The sequence below is a fragment of the Clarias gariepinus genome, chromosome 3 (assembly GCF_024256425.1).
Source record: "Clarias gariepinus isolate MV-2021 ecotype Netherlands chromosome 3, CGAR_prim_01v2, whole genome shotgun sequence".
Taxonomy (NCBI): Eukaryota; Metazoa; Chordata; class Actinopteri; order Siluriformes; family Clariidae; genus Clarias; species Clarias gariepinus.
The window spans coordinates 34,995,299-35,019,611 of NC_071102.1; the positions used below are offsets into that span (position 1 = coordinate 34,995,299).

General features: G+C 40.8%; 1 protein-coding gene across 1 annotated transcript; it reads right to left on the bottom strand.

Moving 5' to 3' along the window:
• Positions 1 to 23,903, bottom strand: sdr42e2 (short chain dehydrogenase/reductase family 42E, member 2). The gene is made up of 11 exons (XM_053491929.1): positions 23,538 to 23,903; positions 21,195 to 21,290; positions 20,340 to 20,397; positions 18,999 to 19,117; positions 14,038 to 14,113; positions 13,625 to 13,707; positions 12,856 to 12,993; positions 11,819 to 11,884; positions 10,498 to 10,561; positions 10,321 to 10,394; positions 1 to 219 (listed from the first exon to the last, which is right to left on the bottom strand). The coding sequence occupies exons 1-11, from the start codon at positions 23,901 to 23,903 to the stop codon at positions 1 to 3; spliced, it is 1,359 nt and encodes a 452-aa protein (XP_053347904.1).
• Between the last annotated feature and the right edge of the window lie 410 nt (positions 23,904 to 24,313).

Below are 24,313 nucleotides of genomic sequence, written 5' to 3' on the forward strand. Positions count from 1 at the left end.
CTAATGCCAGCTTGAGCATAGCATCAGCAAGACCAGTCCCACCAGCATCATCATCATCAGCATGGCGAAGAGGAAAGGGCGCGAGGATTCGGAGGCGTCAGGTCGGCTCTGGAGGTACTCGTCCACCGAGTCGGCGAGGGTGTACTTCTTCGGGGAGAAGCCCAGCTCCTGGCGCGCCTTCTCGATCCTGAAGGTGTGGCTCACTGAGATGTTTCTCACCTGCATTGAGATAGAAGAAAATTGTCTTAGCAAAGGCTGTATTTGAAGTGTATTATTCACATTTCTAACGTTTCTGTAGTGTTGTGGTAAAGTATAAAGATTGTGTAATATTCGACAGAGGTTCTAGTGGGAAAATACGTATAAGACAAAAGAATTCTACTTAAAAGGTTCTGGTAGAACGAAAAAAAGAACAAACACTTTCTCGAGGTTTCCAACCAATCATACAGTAGGCTAGGGTGAATAATTAATTTTTTTAATTATTTCAATAATCATCCTTACTTGTGACTTAAACTAGTGTTTCTAAAACATTTTTTTAAAGAGACCCACTTAACATAAATACTAAACTGACTCACACTAGGCAGTATAATATACATCATGAGAAAATAATATAAATCATGAGAAAAGTTTATATGTGCGTACATGAATATTACTGATCAATTTATTGACATTTACACATCAAATTAATTTATCAATTTTTATTTACTTTAAATGGTAAAACATTTCTGGACATTTCTGAGAGGCTACACCTTAAAATACCTGTGTTTATTCCTTTACTCTCACTCTTAACTGCAGACAGAATTATGACAAAAAACCATGACAGTGAAGAAAACTTACAAACTCCCCCGTGTGACTGAAATATGTACTGCAGTTATAAATTGCAACAATGACAACTCAATAAAAATCATGTACTTCAATGTGTACCCTGCCTCGAGCCCTAAGTTTCATGGAATAGGCTCCAGGTCCACCGGATAAAGCGGTACAGACGATGAGTGAGTGACTGAGTGAGTAAAAATCATGTGCTGAACTGTGAAAAAAAGCAACAATTTAAGTTTCACATTTGAGCTCATGGTTTCTTATCAATCACATACAAGACTGGATTCTTCCTACCAATTATAAAACAGGTGGTGGTATTTCTTAACCCCAATCAGAGGCTCCCTTACAGTTTTGGAGTCGTTTTCCAAGATGCACATTTCTAGTAATGACTTTTCTCACACTGACCAGGATATACAGTACGCTCAGCCATCCTGGCAAAATTTCACAAATGCCTCCTAGTAAAGCCTTAATAAAAGTGTTTCACAAAAAAACACATTTTCAATAAGTATAAACACCCTCTGGGTCTCAGAGCTAGGTTAAGAGCCCACATCGGTTTTCAGACATCAGATGTAACTAGGGACTTGAGCATTATTGATGTAAGATTACACACAGATGTGGAGTTGGAGTCTCTCACTTGAGGTATATGTAAACATGGTCACAAAAAATATATTTAAAATCTATATCTACATCTATATATATACTGTATATATACTGTATATATGTATAAGGCGCCGTATAGGGCTTAAATCAAACTTCACTCATGCACACACATATGAAACACTTGCATACACATATATGAAACACTCACACATACATATATACTACTAACTGCTCAAACAACTACATATGAAATGCGCACACACACACAAATACATACTTTCCGCGCACACACATACATACTTTCCGCGCACACACATACATACTTTCTGCACACACCGGAAAGTATGTATGTTTGTGTGTGCGCGAAGAGTATGTATGTGTGTGTGTGTGTGAAGAGTATGTATGTGTGTGTGTGTGTGCGCGCATTTCATATGTGAATACTAATACGGTGTTTGACCCCCTTTTGCCTTCAGAACTGCCTTAATTCTACGTGCCATTGATTCAACAAGGTGCTGAAGGCGTTCTTTAGAAATGTTGGCCCATATTGATAGTATAGCATCTTGCAGTTGATGGAAATTTGTGGGAAGCACATCCAGGGCACAAAGCTCCCGTTCCACCACATCCCAAAGATGCTCTATTGGGTTGAGATCTGGTGACTGTGGGGGGGGCGTTTTAGTGCAGTGAACTCATTGTCATGTTCAAGAAACCAATTTGAAATGATTCGAGCTTTGTGACATGGTGCAATATCCTGCTGAAAGTAGCCATCAGAGGATGGGTACATGGTGGTCATAAAGGGATGGACATGGTCAGGAACAATGCTTAGGTTGCCCAGTGGTAACAAGGCATGATGGATCCATGTTTTCATTCTGTTTACTCCAAATTCTGACTCTACCATTTGAATGTCTCAACAGAAATCGAGACTCATCAGACCAGGCAACATTTGTTCAGTCTTCAACTGTCCAATTTTGGTGAGCTCGTGCAAATTGTAGCCTCTTTTTCCTATTTGTAGTGGAGATGAGTGCTACCCGGTGGGGTCGTCTGCTGTTGTAGCCCATCCGCCCCAAGGTTGAGCGTGTTGTGGCTTCACAAATGCTTTGCTGCATACCTCGGTTGTAACGAGTGGTTATTTCAGTCAAAGATGCTCTTCTATCAGCTTGAATCAGTCGGCCCATTCTCCTCTGACCTCTAGCATTAACAAGGTATTTTCACCCACAGGACTGCCACATACTGGATGTTTATCCCTTTTCACACCATTCTTTGTAAACCCTAGAAATGGTTGTCCGTGAAAATCCCAGGAACTGAGCAGATTGTAAAATACCCAGACCGGCCCGTGTGGCACCAACAACCATGCCATGCTTAAAATTGCTTAAATCACCTTTCTATGTGATTTTCACCTTGCCATGTGATTGGTTGATTAGATAATTGCATTAATGAGAAATTAAACAGGTGTTCCTAATAATCCTTTAGGTGAGTGTATATATATATATATATATATATATATATATATATATATATTGTAGCGTTTTTACGCCGGGAAGAATGCTGGAGAGACGAGTGAGCTTATTTGCTACCCAATGCAATGGCTGGGAGTACTTTATTTAGCACACAGCCGGTAATGGCATGAGCAGCACCTTCACTCAGGAGCCTACCTCTAATTCAGCGTCAGCCTGAACTAGAGCACATTTCACACGTCACACACCTCAACACACACACAACAGGGCCGAAGTCACTAACCCAAACACCTTTCCCCATCATGGTGAACACACCGACATCCCCGCAAGGCATGCTGGTCGTCAGCCGCCGCCCCGCCCACGCCACACTGCCCCCACCCGAGCTGTGACCGTCCCTGGTCACCATGACGAACTTGGTTTCGAAGGCGTGGAGGCGGTCGGCGCTGGCGGTGGAAACGCCGGCGTCCTTTGGCAGGTGAGGGATAAACGTGAACATAGTCCTGAGGCGGTCCGGCCTCCACAGAGTTCAATGTTTCATCGGCGTGCGGCTGGTAAGGCGCAAGACGGTCCCGGTGGAGCAAAACTCGTACCCGCCCCGCCAACCGCACCCGGTAGATGACATCGGAGAGCCGAGCAATTACCGTGCCGGGGCCCACCCAGTGAGACACACGCCCGGTCGAGAGCCCCCTCCTTCTCCTTCTGGAGGAACACACCCACACCTGCTCGCCAGCAGCAAAATCTCGCCCCTGGCTGTGAGTGTCCACGCCCATTCGCTCCATAGGTGCCCCCACCCGAAAGTCTTGCAGCGGTGCCCGCGAGCGCTGGGTGGGGCCCTTCTGCCTGGCGAGGAGCGGTTCACAGTTCAGCTGTGAGACCGGCGGAGCGACTGCGGGTGACGCTGTAAGACGGCTGCATGCTGGTTTGAACGGCTGATCACCACGGGAGGGCCTGGAGGACTGCACGGGGGGAACGTCCTGCGTCGAGGGTTCTACGTCGTGACGGCGCGCCACTTGCTCGCAGTACCGGCCACGCGCTTTGCTGCCCGGCCGGCGAGGTAAAGCGCCGGTGTTAGCGCGCAGATTTCCCGCTCGGTCTGCTTTTGGAAGTTCCGCCCCCCGGGTGTGTGCTGCTAACCTGTCCGGCTGTGGTTTGGGTCCAAGCAACCTGGCTACCCCAAAGTTACCACGAAGAGTTCCGCTGGACAAGTTCAGCACCGCACCCCATCTCTCCAGAATGTCCAACCCCAAAATGCAGTCCTCCTCAACATTCCCCACAACGAACCCGTGGGAATAATTTCGGCCACCCACCTGGACTCGCGCTGTGCGACACGCCCTTACCTTCACGTAGCCCCCAGCAACGGTGCAGATGCTGAAGGCAGGATCAGGCCGTCCGCAAACACGCTCGCTTTGCCCCAGTAATCCAGAGCGCAGCAGTGAAACAGCGGAGCCGGTGTCCACGAGCGCCCGCAGTAAGACACCATCCAGCACACAGTCAATGTAAAGCCCAGCGCGGCTTACCACGCGTCCTCCCGGCATTAGTCTAGCGGCTGCTGGTGTACGCTGTCCCGTGCCTCGGCCTCGCCGCGAACCGTCGGAGAGTTGCTCGTTGCCTAGCCGCGACGGGTAGCCCTGTCCCCGGCTAGGTTCACGAACGGAGCGCCACTGAGCTGCAGGCGGTCGCTCGGCTCTTCCGCCGTGATGTACCGTCGATATGGGCTCAGCGCGCTCGGCCTCGCGCAGCGGCAGGACGCTTTGCCGGCTAACGGCGCGCGAAGCTGTCTCTTGCTCCGGCGCTTGCGCTGCGCCAGCCTCCGCCCCGAGATCCAGCGCCGGGATTTTCACTTCGCCGCTCCGCGTTGGTTGCCGTGGTGTGCTCGCTTTAGCGCCGTCGGGAAAGCGCTTCTTCGCGAGTAGTCGCTCCGCTACTCGGCGGCCCGCTTGGATTTTCAGTAGATCTTCCGTTGTGCGCTCGAACCCGTTACTCTCCATCCCACTTCTGACACCAATGTAGCGTTTTTACGCCGGGAACAATGCTGGAGAGACGAGTGAGCTTATTTGCTACCCAATGCAATGGCTGGGAGTACTTTATTTAGCACACAGCCGGTAATGGCATGAGCAGCACCTTCACTCAGGAGCCTACCTCTAATTCAGCGTCAGCCTGAACTAGAGCACATTTCACACGTCACACACCTCAACACACACACAACAGGGCCGAAGTCACTAACCCAAACACCTTTCCCCATCATGGTGAACACACCGACATCCCCGCAAGGCATGCTGGTCGTCAGCCGCCGCCCCGCCCACGCCACAATATATATATATAGTGTATATATATATATAAAACAAAATAATAAACAGATATAACAAATAACAGGATGAGCTTGACGTAGTGCTATTCTTTGCACTCCTAAGTAATACGTGTGGAAGCCATTTTGGTAAATAAAAAATCTTTCATTGAAAAAATGCTAAAATTCTTTTTTCATCAGAAATTTTCATCATGAATTATTACATTTCCCTCATTGGTCCACATTTTTTAGGGCAGATTTTTTTCTTGTTTAAATGTAAGTGTTTGTATTTGAAGCTGGGGATTTGGACAATAAAAAAAAATCCATCTTAACTATTCGTGCTCTCTATTTGATCAGGTCACATCCCGACCGCTTTGCATGCTAAGAGCTGGACGTGGATCTGTCAAGTTCAGATCGGATTCTATGTCCATTTACATGGTGGCATTACTATCCCATGCTCTCGGCTGGCACAGGACCGACGCCCCCTGCGCCTTTCTCCTCTTACCATGGAGGATTGGGTATCTGCATGGAAAATCTCCATCGATCAGACTGGCACCAAGCCAGTCTACATACAGCATGGTCCTAATGCCCTTTCAGAGTCCTTTCATATTCAGCAAAATCTTAACTTAAAAAAGGCTGTGTTTTTTTTCTGGCTCTCTATTTTTTGGTCCTATCAGAGTCCCTAAATGCAATCCATACATTCACCTTGTACATAAAGTGACTGTGACCATACTTAACTGTCGTCTTCTTTTACATTTAGGTATTTGGTGGACCCCTTTATCCAGAGCAACTTACAAGCCTATTTTGGTTACACATGGGAGCAGTTGAGGGTTAAGGGCCTTGCCCAAGGGCCCAACATGGCAGTCGTGGGATTTGAACCTGGGACCTTACAAATTGCATTCCAATGCCTTAACCACAGAGTTACTTACATTTTTATCTTTAGCAGTTAAAGGGTTAAGAGGCTTGCTCAAGGGCCCAACAAGGCCTGGACTCTATCCTAGGAGACTTAGAGCACGAGACAGGGTACACCCTGGACAGGGTGCCAATCCATCACAGGGCACACACACTCACACACTACGGGCAATATGGGAACGTCAGTTAACCTTACCTACATGTCTTTGGACTGTGGGAGGAAACCGGAGGACCCGGAGGAAACCCACCAAGCATGGGGAGAACATGCAAACTCCATGCACACAGAGACGGGAATCAAGCCTGGTCGGAAATCGAACCCGGACCCTGGAGGTGCAAGGCGACAGTGCTAACCACTTCACCACCGTGCCGCCTACATTTCACACATTTTCATAATTTTCTTCTGATGACCATGACCATTGTTAAACGCACTATATGAATAAAATTTAATTGAAAAATGTAGTAATCTCTCAAAATACATAGCTTCATTATATCTGAGACTTTTTCAGAGGAACAGGGAAGTCAAATAATGCACAGATTCATAAGAACAGTTTTCAGTATTAAACTCAGACTTATAGTCTGTATTCAAAAGGAAATTTGGTAATCTGCATTTCTGATCCGAACCCAAGCACTCCTTCCTTTGTGTTAAAATAACATTCACGTAACCCCTTATCACTGCTCTTGGTTCACAAATGCCTGTGTCATCTGTCAAAACTTAGCGTGAATCCAAGGAGCCCGAGCTTATGATTAATTCACACAGCCGAGCAGAATCAGCGCTCCGAGCCCCAACGTCTCCTTCTCACGTTTCAGTCATTAAGCACGCTCAACCATGTCTAGACTTCACTTGTGCCTGGCTTCTTCGATAGGATTTGGGGAAAATCAACTAAAATAATATCTTCCCCATTAGAAAATATTACAAGTACACAAAATAATTAAATGTGTGAATTAGAATAAACACTTTAGTCCGTGCTCAGATCAACTTTTTCACTTTTAAAGCTGTTTTCAGGATTTAAACCTGAGCACCTCACCACTGGTTTATATATCTGCTTATGATTTAAAAAAAAAAAAAAAGTAAATATTTTTTTCGTATAACTTCAAAAGAGAATAAAAAGAGAGGTTGAATAGGAAATGAGTCTTTATAGCGGCGGGTTGGTAACTGATAGAGTGAAACCTCAGATTGCGAGTAACACGATTTGCGAGTGTTCCACAAGACAAGCAAAGACTGTTGATAAACTTGGGAAAAGAACAAGTCTTGGTTTACAAGTACCGAGGATCATGTATCACGCATGCGTTTCCTGTTTTGATGCAGAGCGTCACGTGATCACAACTGATCCAACGGTTTTTCTTTCTCTTGCGCTGCTGGAATTGTGGGTAATCGTCTCCCCTGCAGGGTCTTAGTGCGCGACTCACACTGGTATAATCAACATCCGTGCACACGTGTACTGTTTACTATAACACTGTGACCACGTGTGTGTGCGTAAAACAAATTTTATTTTGTGTTTGTAAGTGCGTGTGTACAGCACGCATGTACTGTTTCTTATAACAAACGTGTCTCATTAAAGAGGTTAAAAATCCATTTTCAGCCTGCACTTTGTCTGCGTGCGTCAGTGGACACCGTGCCCCTTCACACACACACCCCTCCTCCCCTTGCTTTCACACACACACACACACACACACACTCTCTCTCTCTCTCTAAAGGAAAACTGCTCTGTCGTGATTCTTTTTAAAGGTAAAGTGCAGGTTAATTTGTTTTATTTTTACTTTACAGAAGTAATTCCGTTAGCATAAGCTCATGCGAGTGTCATTAATTTTGTGTCATTAATGTAAATTTTTCCGCTAAAACAGTCTTTCCATTAACATATGTGTGTGTGTGTGTGTGTGTGTGTGTGTGTGTGTGTGTGTGTGTGTTTGTGTGTGTGTATGAAAAATTCAAATAAGCGAGCAAGAAGGGTTACAGTGTAAGACGAGAAGAGGTAGGGGGGTCTGATTCCTCCTTTTCTCCTACTTTAGCTTCACACAGAAACACACACAGCGCCTGCGCGCATCAAAGCAAACACTTATCTGTCGGGATTTATTTTTACTTTCTTTTGAGGTAAAGTGCGGGTTAATTTGTTTTATTTTTACTTTATATTTTGTGTTAATTATATGTTTATGATTTTTTTTTTTCAAATTATTTGTGGAACAAATAATTTGAGTTTCCATTATTTCTTATGTGACAATTTGCTTTGGTTTACAAGTGTTTTGAAATATGACCCCACTTCAGGGTACAAATTATGCTCGTAATCCAAGGTTCCATTGTACTATGTATCTTGGATTATTTTTCTATAACAGCACAACCCTGAGGGTTTTATTCCCTTTTATACTTTATAAGTATATATACTTCTAAAAGAAGAAAAAAAATGTTCACAAGAGAAACATGTAGTCGCCTGGTCTGGCGCATCTTAATTTCTGCTGCGACTTTCGGATTTGGGATAAACAACATGGAGGTATGGATCCATCCTGTCATGGTGGTTCAGGCTGCTGCTGGTGGTGTATTGGTGTGGGGGAGTAGGGGGCAGTAGTAGCTCATTTGCCTTTAAAGTTTAGGACACTAAAACAGTGTTTATGAATCAGGAGTGGAACAGAACGAAATGCATGATCTGAGCTGTACTTCAGCTGGAACTTTTTAGGGCACATTTTGGAACACTCTAACACATACGGTAAGTTGTTCAATAAGAAGTATAATCTAGCGCCTTTAAGGACAAGTTAATATTGTTACCACCTGACATTTATCCCTGAGCGTGATTTTCTTCCAGGAGACGTACAATCACACCTACTTACTGAATTATTCATCATGATTACTGACAATGACTTTACAATGATAAACAATGTGTAAACAAGGATCCATGCTGCTAATTAACCCAGAGGCAGCACGCAATAAAATCACCCTAGTGTACATCATGAGATCCCAAGTTCTCACAGTTAATGAACTCTTTAGTTAATGATGTTAATAAACTCTTTACAAATATTTAATAATCTAACGTTAATAATCATTTTGTCTGATGTTGTTTTACTGCTTTAATAAAAAACAATGGAGTTAAATAGGTGAGAAATGAAGGAAGGAGCTGTGGTGAGGAAACAAAAGCATGAAGTCATCCAGGTGAGGTTATCTGGGAGTTGAGTCATGTCAACTCAACATCTTTCCTGTTAGGTAGAAACGTTTCTTCGTCAGTCTGAGAGAGAGGAGTAAAAGAAGCCGTCTATGTGCAACAGAGGTGGAGGTCTTCGGCACAACCCATCTGCTCTTTTATCCATCCCAAGAGAGATCAAGACCTCTTCACAGGTCCACATTTAAAAGGGAAAGCCACATTTAAGGACGTCCCTACTGTCTCTGATCATCAAACCCTGCAGACTCTTTTCTAATCTCTCTCTCTCTCTCTCTATTGCTGTTTCTTCTTAACAGCTCTTCCCCCCTACTCTCTAACAACTCCCACTCCTACTGTACTCACACCTTCACTATTGTTAACATAAAAAGACTTTCAGACAGGTAAGGACTGTTTGACCTTGGAGGACTCCCCTTAGACTGGTGAAGCTACATGGATGAGCAGTGAAACTTCTCGTTTCTAAAAGTCCAGATGACATGATAACATGAAAGTGTAAAAGTAAAAGAGAATAATTTTAAGTAATTACTGAATAATAAGCCCTGATTACAATTAATTATAAAATACATCTTTGTGTACATGTTGAACTCACCACGATGATGTCTGTTAAGTGTCAAATGTCTGTTGTGTATTTTATTTTCTCTCTTAGTTTTCTCAATTTTAGGGGCATGAGAGAAATTATACGCTCACTGTACTGTACACTCAGTGCTCACTTTAATAGGAACAACTGCATGTTAATGCAATTATCCAGTCAGCCAATCGTGTGTTAGCACGACAATGTAGAACATCACGCAGAAAAAGCCATCATAATGAAGAAAAAGCCTGTAACCTTAACAGTGGCATAAGGTGTTTGAGTATTTTAGAAACTCCTGGGATTTTTTCTAAGTTTACAAAGATAAAACAAAACATGAACATGAACACTATATCTCTATGATTTTATGGTTTGCTCTGTTGCTGCCTTGAATAACTCCGTAAACAACAGGTGTTTCTATTAAAGTGGACGCTGAGCATATACTATAACCGTTCAAGGTTATATAAGAAGAAATCTCAAATGAATTATCTGCCATCTTTGATTTGTCATCTTTTGCAAGACAACAGAGTACAAAAAGAGATGAGTTTTTACCTCATTTCTGGTCAGGAGCAGAGGAACCTTGACAACGGGCCTCAGAGCCACATGTAACTGCTCCATCAGAAATGCTGCACACACACGTCACACCATCAGGTCATGGTAAACCCATTCTAAATGTTGATTTTCATTAGGGATGGTGATTACATTAATCTCAGAAGAAATGTGTCCTACCTGCTGAGTAGACGAGTGAAACTGGGAGACGGATCAGCGGACGAGTGTAGCCCAGTCTCTCGAACTGCTCAGGAAGGAGGAGAAACAGGATTTTAAAAATAGATCAGAGTTAAAACTTGTGATTAATTCTTTAAAACAGCAGTTCTGACAGTAGTGAGTAACAGCTCATTCACAGGGACGTGTACATCGGACGCTCCACATTGATATGAGGATGATTTCTGATTATGTGGAAGGAGTCTCCAGTGTCAGTACTTTGTAATAAAAATAAGGTGGTCATTTTAACTTTTCAGGAGATCTTTCAACTCAAGAGTCTCGGAAAGATGACGAGGTTCAGGGTTTTTTGTTTGTTTGTTTGTCTTATTAGGCCAAAAGCTAAAATGTTAACAAACAATAAATGTAATTTTAGATGAATAATGAGATCACTAAAAAACAAAGCAATGGATTTTTTTCTTTGATTTATTTATTTATTTTTTATTTTTTATTTTTTATTAAGGACAATAAAAGACCCCAGATGGTAAAAGACCTCTTCCAAATGGTTAAGATGTCACTTTATGGTAAAAGTATTAATTCATAAAAACTGAAAAAGTGACGTAAACTGTTAAATTTTTGTTCAGCGCTGGAATATGATACACGCTTTTGGAATTTAATCCACTTTATTTCTTGTGTTATGCTACAAAGCAATTAAAAAGGCATATTACTTGAAGACACAGCAATGTCTAGTGGAATTTTTTTAAATCATAGCAGAGCTCAACCAAGTGGTAGAGATGGCTTAAACAGGTTAGGTTCATGTTCCAGTAAAATATAGTAACTGAAAATGTGCTCTACCAAAAAGTTGAGCAGAATGTTAAAGGGGTCACAGTTATAAAAAAAAAAAAAAGAAAAAAACTGCAGTTATTAGCAAACTGATTTCTTGTAGAACCCAAAAAAAAAAACCACTCTTTGAGATAAGTCATCCACTACAGGATAACACTATGGGATCAAATCATCAGTGGTTTCACCACACAACGTGTTCATTGATTATTTTCGTTTAAATAAGTGTTTAATTCTTTAATCATAAAAAGCACTGCTGCTGTATATTTCACTGTGTGCTTTATACTTAGATTGTTGGTCTTCACCAGTATGTTAAGTTGAAATAGAATAGATAGAACAACAACAAAAACATGTTTGCCATATTGTGTCTGTTATAATGCTATTTTTACTCAATATTAACTAATAGATTGACTGTATAAAAGTAACATCATGTTGAATATTCAGTGTAACAGCACTTGTGTAAAGTTGGTGTGATATCATGGCTTAAATATCGCATACGAACAGCACTCACCAGTGGTGTCATCCAGTCGAACACATTCACAGATTCGCCGTCGTTGATGAAGTAGGCCTGTCCATTCTGAAACCAAGACGCAACCCCGTCAGTGCACTCTTTCTGAGTTTTACTTCTCTCTCTTCTCTTTATTATTAATGTTTATTAATGCTAGCACTGGTGCGGACTGTCTAATCGATTATGGATTTGTCATGCTTTGCTGTTTTTTGAGATGGTGGACATGATTGCAATCCAGGTTTCTGTTTAGATCCCAGGTTTAGATCATGATATGTAAAGCAGGTAGCTGTCAAGAGCTCAGGTTCCACAAAGAAGCCATGAAGAACGGATCCAATAATAGTTAGAAAAAATAGTTATGACACTTTATTGCACTATATATTTTTGCAGTTTTTTTACAGAAGTATATACAGCGGGTCCCGTATATTTAAAAAAAATAAGGCTCAAACTGGACTCCTCCAATCACATGACCTTTTTCCATTGTTCCAAAGTCCTTTTATGCTCTCTATGCTCCCTAACAAACTGAAGGCTTATAATAAAACACACCCTGGCATGATGTTACAAAAAGATATTCATACACTTAGGAGATGCCCTTATCCAGAGCGACTTAAATTTTTTTTTTTATCTCATTATACATCTGAGCAGTTTTGGGTTAAAGGCCTTGCTCAAGGGCCCAACAGGGACAAGTTGGTGGTCATGGGATTTGAACCTGGGACCTTCCGAGCCACAGTCCAATGCCTTAACCATTGCCTTAAGCATCTGGGCGGCAACAGTGACCTCACATGAGCACATCATCCTGCCACTGATTATTTTAGCTACATAAGAATGTATGGGAGGGTGTGACTTTCTCCCTGCACTTAAAAAACGTATATGTAACTATTATCTAGAGTTTCTTTATAAATTGCCACTGCAGATTAGGTTGTACATTTAGAAGAAAGCTGAGAAGAAATCCTATTCAGGTCTGTTCTAGGGAGACACCAGGCCAATGGCGCCCCGGAGGTACAGTTAAAACTGATGTAGATAGTGAGGTGCGTAAGGCTTACTGCGACACAGCTTCTCTCAGGCATGAGGCCTTCAGCTGCCAGGACATGAGCCGTGACCAGATTGTCCACATGTACCCAGTTCATCCTGGCCTTGGGGTCACCGAAAGTGAAACTAAACAACCTGCGCTCCACGTTCACCTAGAGCAGAGAGCGAGACAGAGAGAGAGAAAGCGAGAGTTATTAATGCATAATTAGAAAATTAAACTCTACAGTTTATCTCGTACACTACTGGGCTGGTGTACAGAGAACATTTAGCGAAAGTGACTCCGAGACGAGGCGTGACTTTTATTTTGATATGCTGTTCAATTTACAGATAATACTGAACTTTATACTGAACTGCAAAAATGCACTGTTGCCCCTTTTTTTTTTTTTTTTTAGTGTGTGTGTGTGTGTGTGTGTGTGTGTGCGTGTGTGACAGAGGGAAATAGAACTGTAACTGGAGCCTCTCACAGAATTCATTAATATTGTACACTTTTGGACACAGGGGAGCCAAGTAATGTGTGTGTGTGTGAGAGAGAGAAAGAGAGAGAGAGAGAGAGAGAGGAAGAGGGTGTGAGAGAGAGAAACACAGACAGGGATAGAGATAATGATGGAGTGAGACAGACAAAGACAAACACACATCAAAAGAGAAGAAAAAAAGAAGACATTCGGAGAAGAAGAAAGGAGAAAAAGAGAGATACAGAGTGCGAGAGGAAAGCAACAAGACAAAGGATGATAGGGAAGACAGAAAAAAGAAAAAATGAAGAGAGAGAAAGAGAGAATTAATCACCATCACTCGATGTAGATGTCTCCTCTCCTCAGGACCGTAAATACCTGAAGGTCGTAACACACACGTCTGCAGAAGGCCACCATCTTTGTAAAGCACACACACAGAAAAAAAATATATGAAAAAATGATTTGTACACTGATCCATAAATAGAAGCACTTACTCTCTCTCACACACACACACACACACACACACAGGTCTGAGTGGATGCGAAAGTTACAGACGCACCAGTGTCGGGTTTACCTGGCAGCTCAGCCTTATTGTAAAGCTCTAAATTTAAACAGGTGTCAGAGGTGCCGCTGGGTCCGGTTGCACACGGTACCTCATCATCATGCACACACACACACACACACACACACACACACACACATAAGAGATGGCTTTCACCTCTTAGGGTCAGAGAGAAGGATCTGTACCTTGTAAGGTTCTTCTGTTGGCGCTGAGGACCATGCGCTCGGCGATGGCTTTAGTCCTGGAATAGTGGTCTATGTGCTAAGTATTGCAATCACAATTACGCACACACACACACACACACACACAAACACACACACACAAAAAAATCTGCTTTAAACCGTGCTGCTGAATCCTGGATCCTGATTGGTCAGGAGGTTTTTATTCGGAATCATTTTTGCAAACTCTAAACCCATAAAAATATGACATCTCGTTGTTTAATAAATAGCACTTCTTACTTCTGCCATGTAAGAGGGATACAACGCTTCAAGATGTGGTGTTACAGGTTATTGTGATGGAGTGACGTTACAGTACTTTTCCCGCCCTGTCTTTGATTATTTTTCTATGACAGCGCAACACGGAGTGTGTTATTTCTCACTGTACACATTCATAACCAGAGGCGGAAAGTAATGAATTACATTTACTCGCATTACTGTAATTGAGTAGATTTTTTGTGTACTTCTACTTTTGAAAGTAGTTTTTAAAATCTGGAATTTTACTTTTACTTAAGTATGTTTTGTTTGAAGTATTGTACTTCACTACATTTTAAATCATATTCACTACCGAGTAAAAAATAAATGAATGAAAATAAAAAATAATACAAATAATACAACGAGGAAGGGAAAAAATTGCACCCCGGAAACCACTGCACTGATTGATTTATGGGCGAGGAGAACAAACGCGCTAAATTCACAAGAACGGTGGAGACGAACAAAACAGATGTCAGTGATGCAGACACAGCTGAAAGTGAAATGCCAACAAATTCTTATGAAGCGATTTAAGCGACCACTTTGATTTCAAGCACTTCAAAGGGAACCGATTTATTATACAAGGGTGTTCCATCCCCCATCCCAACCCCGCTGTTAAACGAATAAAGTAACTCGGTAACTTTTACTCTAAGTAAATTTTTCATGAGTTACTTTTTACTTTACCTGTACTTCAGTAAAAGTTCACTAAAGTAACAGTACTTTAAATTTTAATACTCTTTCCACCTCTGTTCATAACCTTTGAGTTTCATCTTATCTTTTCAACAAGATCCCAGAGTGACGTATGAGACAGAGACTAAGCCTGCGATCTCACATCTCCGCTAAATCCAAATTAAATAAGAAGTTATCCCCTGTGGTCTGAACTGACGTCCTGCCGTACGCCTCCCGTCCCTTCGGAGTAATTATGATTGTGTGACGTTAGAGGAGGAGTACGATGTCTGGTATAATTGGCACTCACACTCACAATCTAAACAAGGGACGAGGTTTTACACTAAACGAGAATTTGAGCCGTTTTTAGTTTAAAGCGGAGCTGAATTAAATGAGTGGAAAAGACAAAATGATATGAGTAGGAAGTGACGAGTGTAAGAGTAAGTGGTGTTCTGTGGTTGTACAACATCAGGGTATTTAAATGAATACTGTGAAGACAGTCGGATTATAAGCCAGCTCTGGAGAAGATCTGTATGATCATGTATATGATAATTAAGTATGACAAATTGTTCAGTGAAAACATCAGGGCCCGTATTCACAAAGCTTCTTAAGCCTAAAAGTTGTTCTTAATGAAGAAATTCTTAGGAAATTCTTAGAATTGTGACATTTTCTTAGAATTTCCTCCTAAATTTAGGACAAAATCTTAGTGAAAAAAAATTACGAAACATTTTAGCCCTAAAACAGCTCATAAGGTAAAAATTGTTAAGAGTAGAGACGAGGACTTTCAAGAGGCTTAAGAGTTTCACTAGCAGAGAACAAAATGGCGGAAAAAATAAATTCTCTCCAAAAACTAAACATAAAAGTAAACACTGCTCTTCTGTAAAATTTGGTTCTCTTGTTCTTTTACTTCCTGCAATTTTTCATGGATTGTTGGCTACATACCATCCAAAAGTGCAACTTAAACAGACTGTCCTGCAATCATGTAAATTAGTAAAATCTGAGCCATTTTGCTCCTATTAATCTAAAATGATACAAGTAATAAAATCAGTATAGTAAATAAATGTAAGAACTAAAATATAGTAACTACTGTGTGGAAATTGGTTGCTTCAAAAGTAGACTCGTTTTTAACATTTGGTTGTTTTAATTAACATTAAGATATTTAGCCTATAACAGTAACTTTGCTGTAAAGTAGCCTGTAGTCATGATTATACAATTTCCTTATATACAGACATTATGATTTCACTGTCTGCTCCATTATCATTTATGCAAAGAGCACATTTTAAGAACTTTGCAGAGGTCAGAGGTTGTTTTTTTAGTAACCAATCACAGTCCTTGAATTTCTGCATCATCCCTAGCAACAGGGTCAACCACACCCCCTCACTAAGATAAAATGTTTTGTACGTTCCTTAGAAGAGTTGTTTTGAGAAGTTTCCTAAATCACTTTAAAGACCCCCAGCTAGGACTTTTTAAGCTAAGATAGGAAATCTCTGAGAGAATTCTGAGAAGCTTTGTGAATACGGGCCCTGGTCTCTGGTTTGTCCGGTCCTGAAGACATCCTGCAGTTCTGCCTTTGACCACTGGGGAGACTGGTGATGTCTGAAAATAAACCTAGTTCCAGGTGTTTTCCTGTAGGATCATAGCAAAATAACCTTTTTTTTTCTTTTTTCTTTTTACTAATTTTGTTTTGTTTAAGTCATTTCCTGTAATTGCAGAAAAAAAAGGTTTCCCATTGTTTTCATGTCTCACAGTAAAATACTGATCCAGAATCAGCTCTCAGGAAATCATGTGGATCTAGACCAGAAGAAGTTTTTAAACAAGGCGGTTATAGGTGACATTAGATTTGTGTCAAAAAGTTAAAACAAAAATAATTGAAGTTTTTTTTGTTTTTTTTTAATGGGGTGTCTGACAGTACTGCATCCTCATTGGCCAAATGCTTTAACCATCTTGTACAGTACTGGGTCTTTATTGGCCGGCTGCTTTTGGGTGTGGTTTTTAGAACTACATCCTCATTAGACAGCTATTTTTTGGAACATATCTTACAGTACAGTCTTTATTGGCCAGCTGCTTTAAAGCATGTCTTATATTACTGTCTTCACTGGCCAGTTGCTATATTAAGGACTGAGACAGATATAAAAAAAAAAAACAGCAGCAAAACAAACTTTTTTGCATTTAATGTTAGTGGTTTGGTTTGCAGTTATTAAATTTTTTTTTTTTTATGTATTTAATATATTCACTTTCAATGTATTTATTTTTGTTTAGGTCTTAGCTTAACCTTTTGTTGCATTTAGCCACCTCGGTATGGACTTATTCCTTTAACATAATTTTAACAAATTGAACAAAGTTTATATAAATTTCTATTCATGAACTTTCAACTAGTTATATGATATTAGGTTTATATTATATTGAGTTGTTGAGCTGGTGCTTACTGCCATGGCCAAAAGTTTTGAGAATGACACAAAAAATTAATTTTTACATTAAAAATTAATTTTTAATTTCTTTTTGTCAGATGTTACCTTTGATCCTGTGTCATGCCAACAGTAAACCGGCCTCCAAGTGCAACTTCTCACAACCATGCAAAAACAGTTTGATAGAGCACCTCGCCATATGGCAAATGTGATAACTACTGTAAGTGGCTCAGGGAACAAAACATTAAAATTGTGGGTCCATGGCCAGGAAATTCCCCAGACCTTAATTCCATTGAGATCATTTGATAAATCCTCACGAGGCAGGTAGACAAACAAAAAACCACAAATTCTGACAAACTCCAAGCATTGAGTTGTGCCATCAGATGTGGCCTAGAAGTTGATTGACAGCACGACAGGGCGAAATTCAGCGGACCTTATGAAACAGAAGGATCAACACTACAAATTTTGCCTCTATGCATAAACTTAATGTAATTGTCAATAAAATCCTTTAACACTTATGAATATGGAACCCAGTTACAGAAGGGATTCATGTATGGTTGTGCTACTGTATCTGGTGTCACCCAGATGAGGATGGGTTTACTTTTGAGTCTGGTCCCTTTCAAGGTTTCTTCCTCATGTCGTCTCAGGGAGTGTTTCATTACCACTAATGCCACTGGCTTGGCCGTTAGGACTAAACTATAGACGTATAGATTGAATAATATGTTTTGTGTTTTGCATCACATATTTCTGCTTTTAAAAAAAAAACCTGGACCCAACCTTATTAGTAGAATGAACTGAGTATGCAGGGGGCGGGGGAAACCTCAACAGAAATGGCAAACACATGACAAATTGTTCTTAGTTCAAGCAATTCAAGCTTGTGTAGCAGATTTTACAGTTACATGCACTTATTATTAATAATTGACTTTTTCCCCAGACATTCATCAAATTAAAATTTTATTTACACTCTCTTGGCAATGTTTAAACATGACTCAGGACATCAAGTTCAACAGAGACAGACTCTGTTGAGACTCTTTGAACCAGACTCTTTGAACCAGATAGAACACACCAGAAGTGCGTGCGCAGCACAGTTAAGCTGAAGAAACAGTAAAGGTTTGTGAAACCTTTCAACCACAGCTGATGATATGAGCGGAACAAAGTTATCCGTAAACCCAAATAAAATCGACTGGTGACTGCATGTTTTTGACTCTCAACTAATTAATACAGCTATGCTAATGAAATGTCAGTCTGTCTGCTATGTTTTACTTGAGCTCCCCTGCTTTAGCATCCCGAACCGGATCCAGGATCAGTGATTGAGATCTTTGATCATTTTCATTGTAACGGGATCTGTCCCTCCGACATTCACGCTCGAGTGAAAGTCACATAGTGAGAGTTGATACGGCTGGCGGTGTGGTTATGAGTGACGATGACACGAGGTACAGCCGTACAGTTAGCGTGACTGATCTAGGGTTCATTACTTGATCATTTATATGTCGGGTGATGAGATGGGAGCAGCTTCTGTAGCACACACTTACACACCACAGGTGTCAGGTTTGCTTGGTTCACCTCGCTAACCTTTCACTCCATACAGTATACACCATTGTCTCTTACCTTATCCAGAGGCACGCAGGGCACAGAGTCCTCGTCCCCATCCTCAATAGGCCTCCCAGCAAACACCACGTTCACCGTGCTGGTGTACACCAGTCTGGAGACGCCACGCTCGCAACATACTGCAACACGCATACACACGCTGAGCTCTATGTTATCTACTCACACACTTCAGCATGAGAAGAACTTAACTCGTCCCACAAGCTCATATGAATTTAAGTTTCACACAAGTGCTTGATTGAGTTTTGAGTCATTCGGTTCTAGGCTAACGGTGCTAGATAACCTTTAAAACACACACTTGCTGGAACCAAGTAACGTAGAAAACAGTGGACTAAAGCTAACTAACTTTGTAGGATTTGTTTCAAATATTGTTCATATTAGCTAGGATAATATTTATTCTGGCAATGTATTGTAAATAAGCAGAATACAAATTGCCTTATATATATAAAAATATATGAAGGTGAGGAAATTTAGCAAGCAGAAAACTTGCTAATAATAGGGCAAGCTAACAAAGGGCTCTTGGCCATGCTCATATAAATACGTCATATAAATCTGGGGACCATCGGACCATGGAAACATGGAAATAAATGCTTAGAAAGTACTGCAAAAGATTTTTCTTATAAGATACAAGTAGTCCCTGACTTACAAACAAGTTCTGTTCAGGGAGAATGTTCATAAGTCAAATTTGTTCTCAAGTCTGTTGGAAGAATTATTTTACGGCTTTCACACGAATATACAATGTAAATCATACCAAGCCGCTTGGCTTAATAACTGTCCCTTTTCCCCACACTGCCATCATGTGGCCAAAAACCGTAATCACACCTAAGGAAAGGAATCTCATACGGTAAATGTAACAGTGCTGTCTCTGCACCATAAAAATGCGACGAGAATCCAAAATATATTTGTAAATATTATACACAATATAATATCTGGTACAGTCCAATGTCTATTTTTTGTACAATACACGTGAGCTACTTCAGTGATTTGTTCGGATGTATGAATGTTCGCAGAACCGTGGTCTGTTCATATCTGGAGAAATTTGTAACTTGAATGTTCCTAAGTAAGAGACTACTTGTATAGTGCTGTACTTTGTCAAAATACATTTTAGCACTTGTTAGCAAAAGTAGCACTTGTGCAAAAGCAAACACTAACATCAACCTTGTCTCACTGGGAAACGTAGACATCTTTGACATCAGCCTTAAAAAAAATCATCCTTTTAAAAGCCAGACACAGCCCTTTGAGCATGCAGTGAACATTAATTGTATTATAATGTATGACCTAGACTAATTGAGTAACTACTAGTGAAACTATATTTAAAAAAAATACACACAGAGACTAGCTCACCGTTTATGACGTTATTGGTGCCGCCGACATTGACAGACTCCACCAGCTCTTTCCTGAGCTAAAGGAATGAGAAAGAGAAAATAATACCAGTTCCTGTATGATAAAAGCAACGAATGGACCTTGCTATTCAACCAGCTAGCAAACACCTCTTTAATTAGGATGTAGAAAGCTCTAAGAGAACTAAGACAGCTCCAGCATGATGATACACCTGTGACATTCATCAAGCCAAACTCCAAGTGTGTGTTAAAAGTTTGTTACAGTGGAAGATCTTGAGATTCCTGCACAGAGCAATAACTAAACTCAACCCCATTAAACCATCACTTTCTGGATGAACAGGAACTGGAGGCATCTTTACACCTCAACATCGGCATCTGAGCACAATAATGCTTTTAAGGAATATCTGATTAAAAACAAACTCCCACAGCCTCCTCGAACATCTAGTGGAAAGAGGGAGAACATCTGGAACGAGATGTTCAACAAGGACTTATGGGTGGTTCGATGACTACAAACATTTGTTGCTTCATTTAATGCTTAAAGTGTTTGAATTTAGAGACTAAGCCTAATTTTGTGCGTTAGACAATTATCATCATCTTGGCTAGCTGGCTGGCTGTTTTCTCACAACCAGTAGTGACGTTGAGGTATTTAAATCCCCATCTAACACCACTCATCCTTACCACTTATCATCACTCAGGGAATACCAGTTCAGTGCTGCTCCTATAGTGGTCTCTTGTCAGTAATGAATGGGGGAACAGGGGACCCAATACTTTGTCCAGCTCAACAGATGGACTGCATTAAGTAACACTACACCTACAGAGGAAGTATTTGGTGATGTTATGTGTGATCTTGTGTACTAACCTGTTCTGGTCCTGACATGCCGTAGGACGCAGTGTGAAATATACAGTCCACTCCGGCACATGCCTTATAGAGGGTGTCATAGTCGCGCACATCACCCTGCACACACACACACGCACACTCATGATACACACTATCCAAAAAGTCTAGTGTCGATAGGGTAGAGTTACCCAAGAGCTCTACTGTAATCATTAAGAAATGTTCTGTTGCTCATTCCAGTAAACACTTGTCCCAATTTCAACTGTATACTGTAATGATTTATAATCCCGCTATAGAGGTATCGCCACATACAGTACAAGTCACAAGGGTTAATTATTACACTTATTACATTTAATTATTACACGTTTCATAATATAAATACTGTACAAGTTAGATAACAATTTAAACACCACAACCAGACCTTTTATATATTAACTCTTTCCTCCGTGATACCTGAGTGCATCAGCGAGGAACGGGGTCATTAAACCGTGGTCCTGAAACCTGAGGCTGCACTCTTGCCCTGCTCCGCACCTGGCACCGTGCTGCTTCTGTTTCACCCAGCTGCCCTGCACCGCTTACACACCCCTCCCTCCAAGTCTAGGCTACCACGAGCCGAAAACCGACGCTCATTACCCCGTCATCTGCCACAGGCTAGTCTTTATCTCTATTGTATGTTCTTTAAAGTAATGTAAAGGTCTAGTGGCTGCATTTCTGATATACAGTACATCCCCGTTGAAAGTATTAAAAATTTTATCTGGTTAAAATCAATTCTATGTAAATATTCAATTTTTGTTTTTTTAGGGTGTGCAAATTTTTGCTCTCCTGCATTGCTCCAGGAGCCAATCTTGAGTAGAGCAATGAAAAATTATTTAAGATTTGAATGAATAAATGAATGTATGTGAGATTAATCTGTATAGATATCAAATTAAAGAATTAAACATTCTGATATTTAATTAGAAATTTAAAAAATAGTCAATTTATTGTTCTATTAACACCCATCGGCTATTACCAATGTTAGCTGGAATATGATTTGTACTTCGAAATAGCAAGTCTACACTGCAAAAAAAAATTACATCTTAGGTGAAATATTCCATTCAATTCAATTTTATTTGTATAGCACTTTGACAATTGTCATTGTTGCAAAGCAGCTTTACATGATCAAAAAAAATAATGGAAATTTGTATGAAATGTAAAAGTTGGGTATGAATTAACATGATTAGATAGTCCTTGATGAGCCATAGATGGAATTAAGAAGAAACCTTGAGACAAACTGGACTCAACAGGAAACCCATCCTCTTTTGGGTGAAATATTCTTGAATCTAACCAAACTTATTTATAATTTCTTAACACAAGATTACAACAAACCAAATAAAACAATATACTTATAAGAAATAAACTCTTAAAAAATAGCTAAATTATCCACAAGTGGAAAAGCGCCTTTTATTCACTTTTATTTTGACTAGAAATAGGCTTAACAATAATATATTTTGTTTGTTGTAATCTTATGTTAAGAAGTTTTAGATATCTTTGTTTAGAATCAAGAATAGTTCACTTGAGAAGATGCTTAGATCTTTTGCAGTGTAAGGTCTGTGTAAAAATGTAAAAATCTACTATCTAAGCTGTGCCTTAAAATAAAAAATAAAAAACATTTGGCTAGTACAGTAAGTGAAGAGAATGAGCTATACTGCTTGAGGAGTTAAGCAAGATAAGCCGAAGCTAAAACCATTCAGAGCTTCGAATGTCATGAGCGGGACTTTCGTAATCAGTGTGGAACTTAATAGGCAGCCATTGTACAGTAGCTGGAAATAACCTGGGGCAATGAGTTCTGGCTTTCTTGCCCTGCTGCATTCTGATTTAGCCGACAGGTTACAGTGGTTCTGTCCATACAAACATCATACGCAAGTTTCTTAGCATCATGTCAGGCTTGCACATTTCCTTCTTTGTCGGATAATTATACCCAGGGCCCTGATGATCGACCAGCATCTACAGGTATACCAGGATAACAGACTAGATGCTCTGACTCACATTATGTTTATTATTTGCACGTCCAAGACAAAAGTAAGAATAATAGTGGGCCTAAAACAAAACCTTGTGGGACACCACATTTACAATATTTAGTTCATGGAGAATCTATTATTCTTGGTCTGGGTGTCAATCTATCAAATAGGATGAGAGCCAGATGAGAGCATGTCTGTCTATTATATAATATTTTAATATCACTGAAGCCCAAGCATTTAAAAACTGAAACATATACACAATTTTATATATAGGAGTAACAAGGTCATGCTTGGTATTCCTTCTATTTTGCTGGATAACAATCTTCTCCCAAATCTTACTTTTTAAAAGGCGTATTATAACCTTCCTTACCTGCAGGAACACTGCTCTGTCTGGAAGCTCCCACCGTGGCTGATGCAGATCCAGCAGGATTACACTGATGCCCTGCATGGCCAGAGCCTTGCCAAGCCTAAAGCCAAAGAAGCCAGCACCCCCGGTCACCAACGCCTTCTCGCCTCGTCCACCCCTCTGGATCTGCCCTGTGCTTTCCAGCCTGACGGAGGTGCCGCACTCGGGGTCATTGCACAGAGCCTTAACGGCCCCATTGGCTCTGCTTCGAACACCTGCGCTGATGGACATCCGGCCACTGCGTTTGCAGCTCTGAGAGTGGCACCCAGGCTCTAGTAGGCACCTATGGGGCAGCTGCTCCACTTGACACAAGGACCCGTTCTCCTTCATAATGCACAGCCAGGTTCAGATGCCTCCACTGTACAGTCAGCCTTGAGGGAGACCCAGGAACCCAGGGCAAAGAAAAAGGAGAGTGCGTGTGAAACAGATCTGCTTCAGAGCGAGGCAATGAATGCATAATTCACTCCACTGAGTGGCACAGGTGAAGCTGGACATTCCTTACACACTGGCCAGCCAGATGAGACCAGCGCCATTACCAGCTTCTATAATTAATGTGGATTTGATTATCTGCACAAATATGACTCATACAATGGATAAATTTTCACAAAAACAAAAAATAACAAAAAACACATGTAAATATGTAAAACAATCATCCTGTGGTGAATTCCCAACCGTGAAACCAGTAAACATACAAATTACATAGCTACTAAATAGTTTTCTTAGTTCTCTACAATATTTTA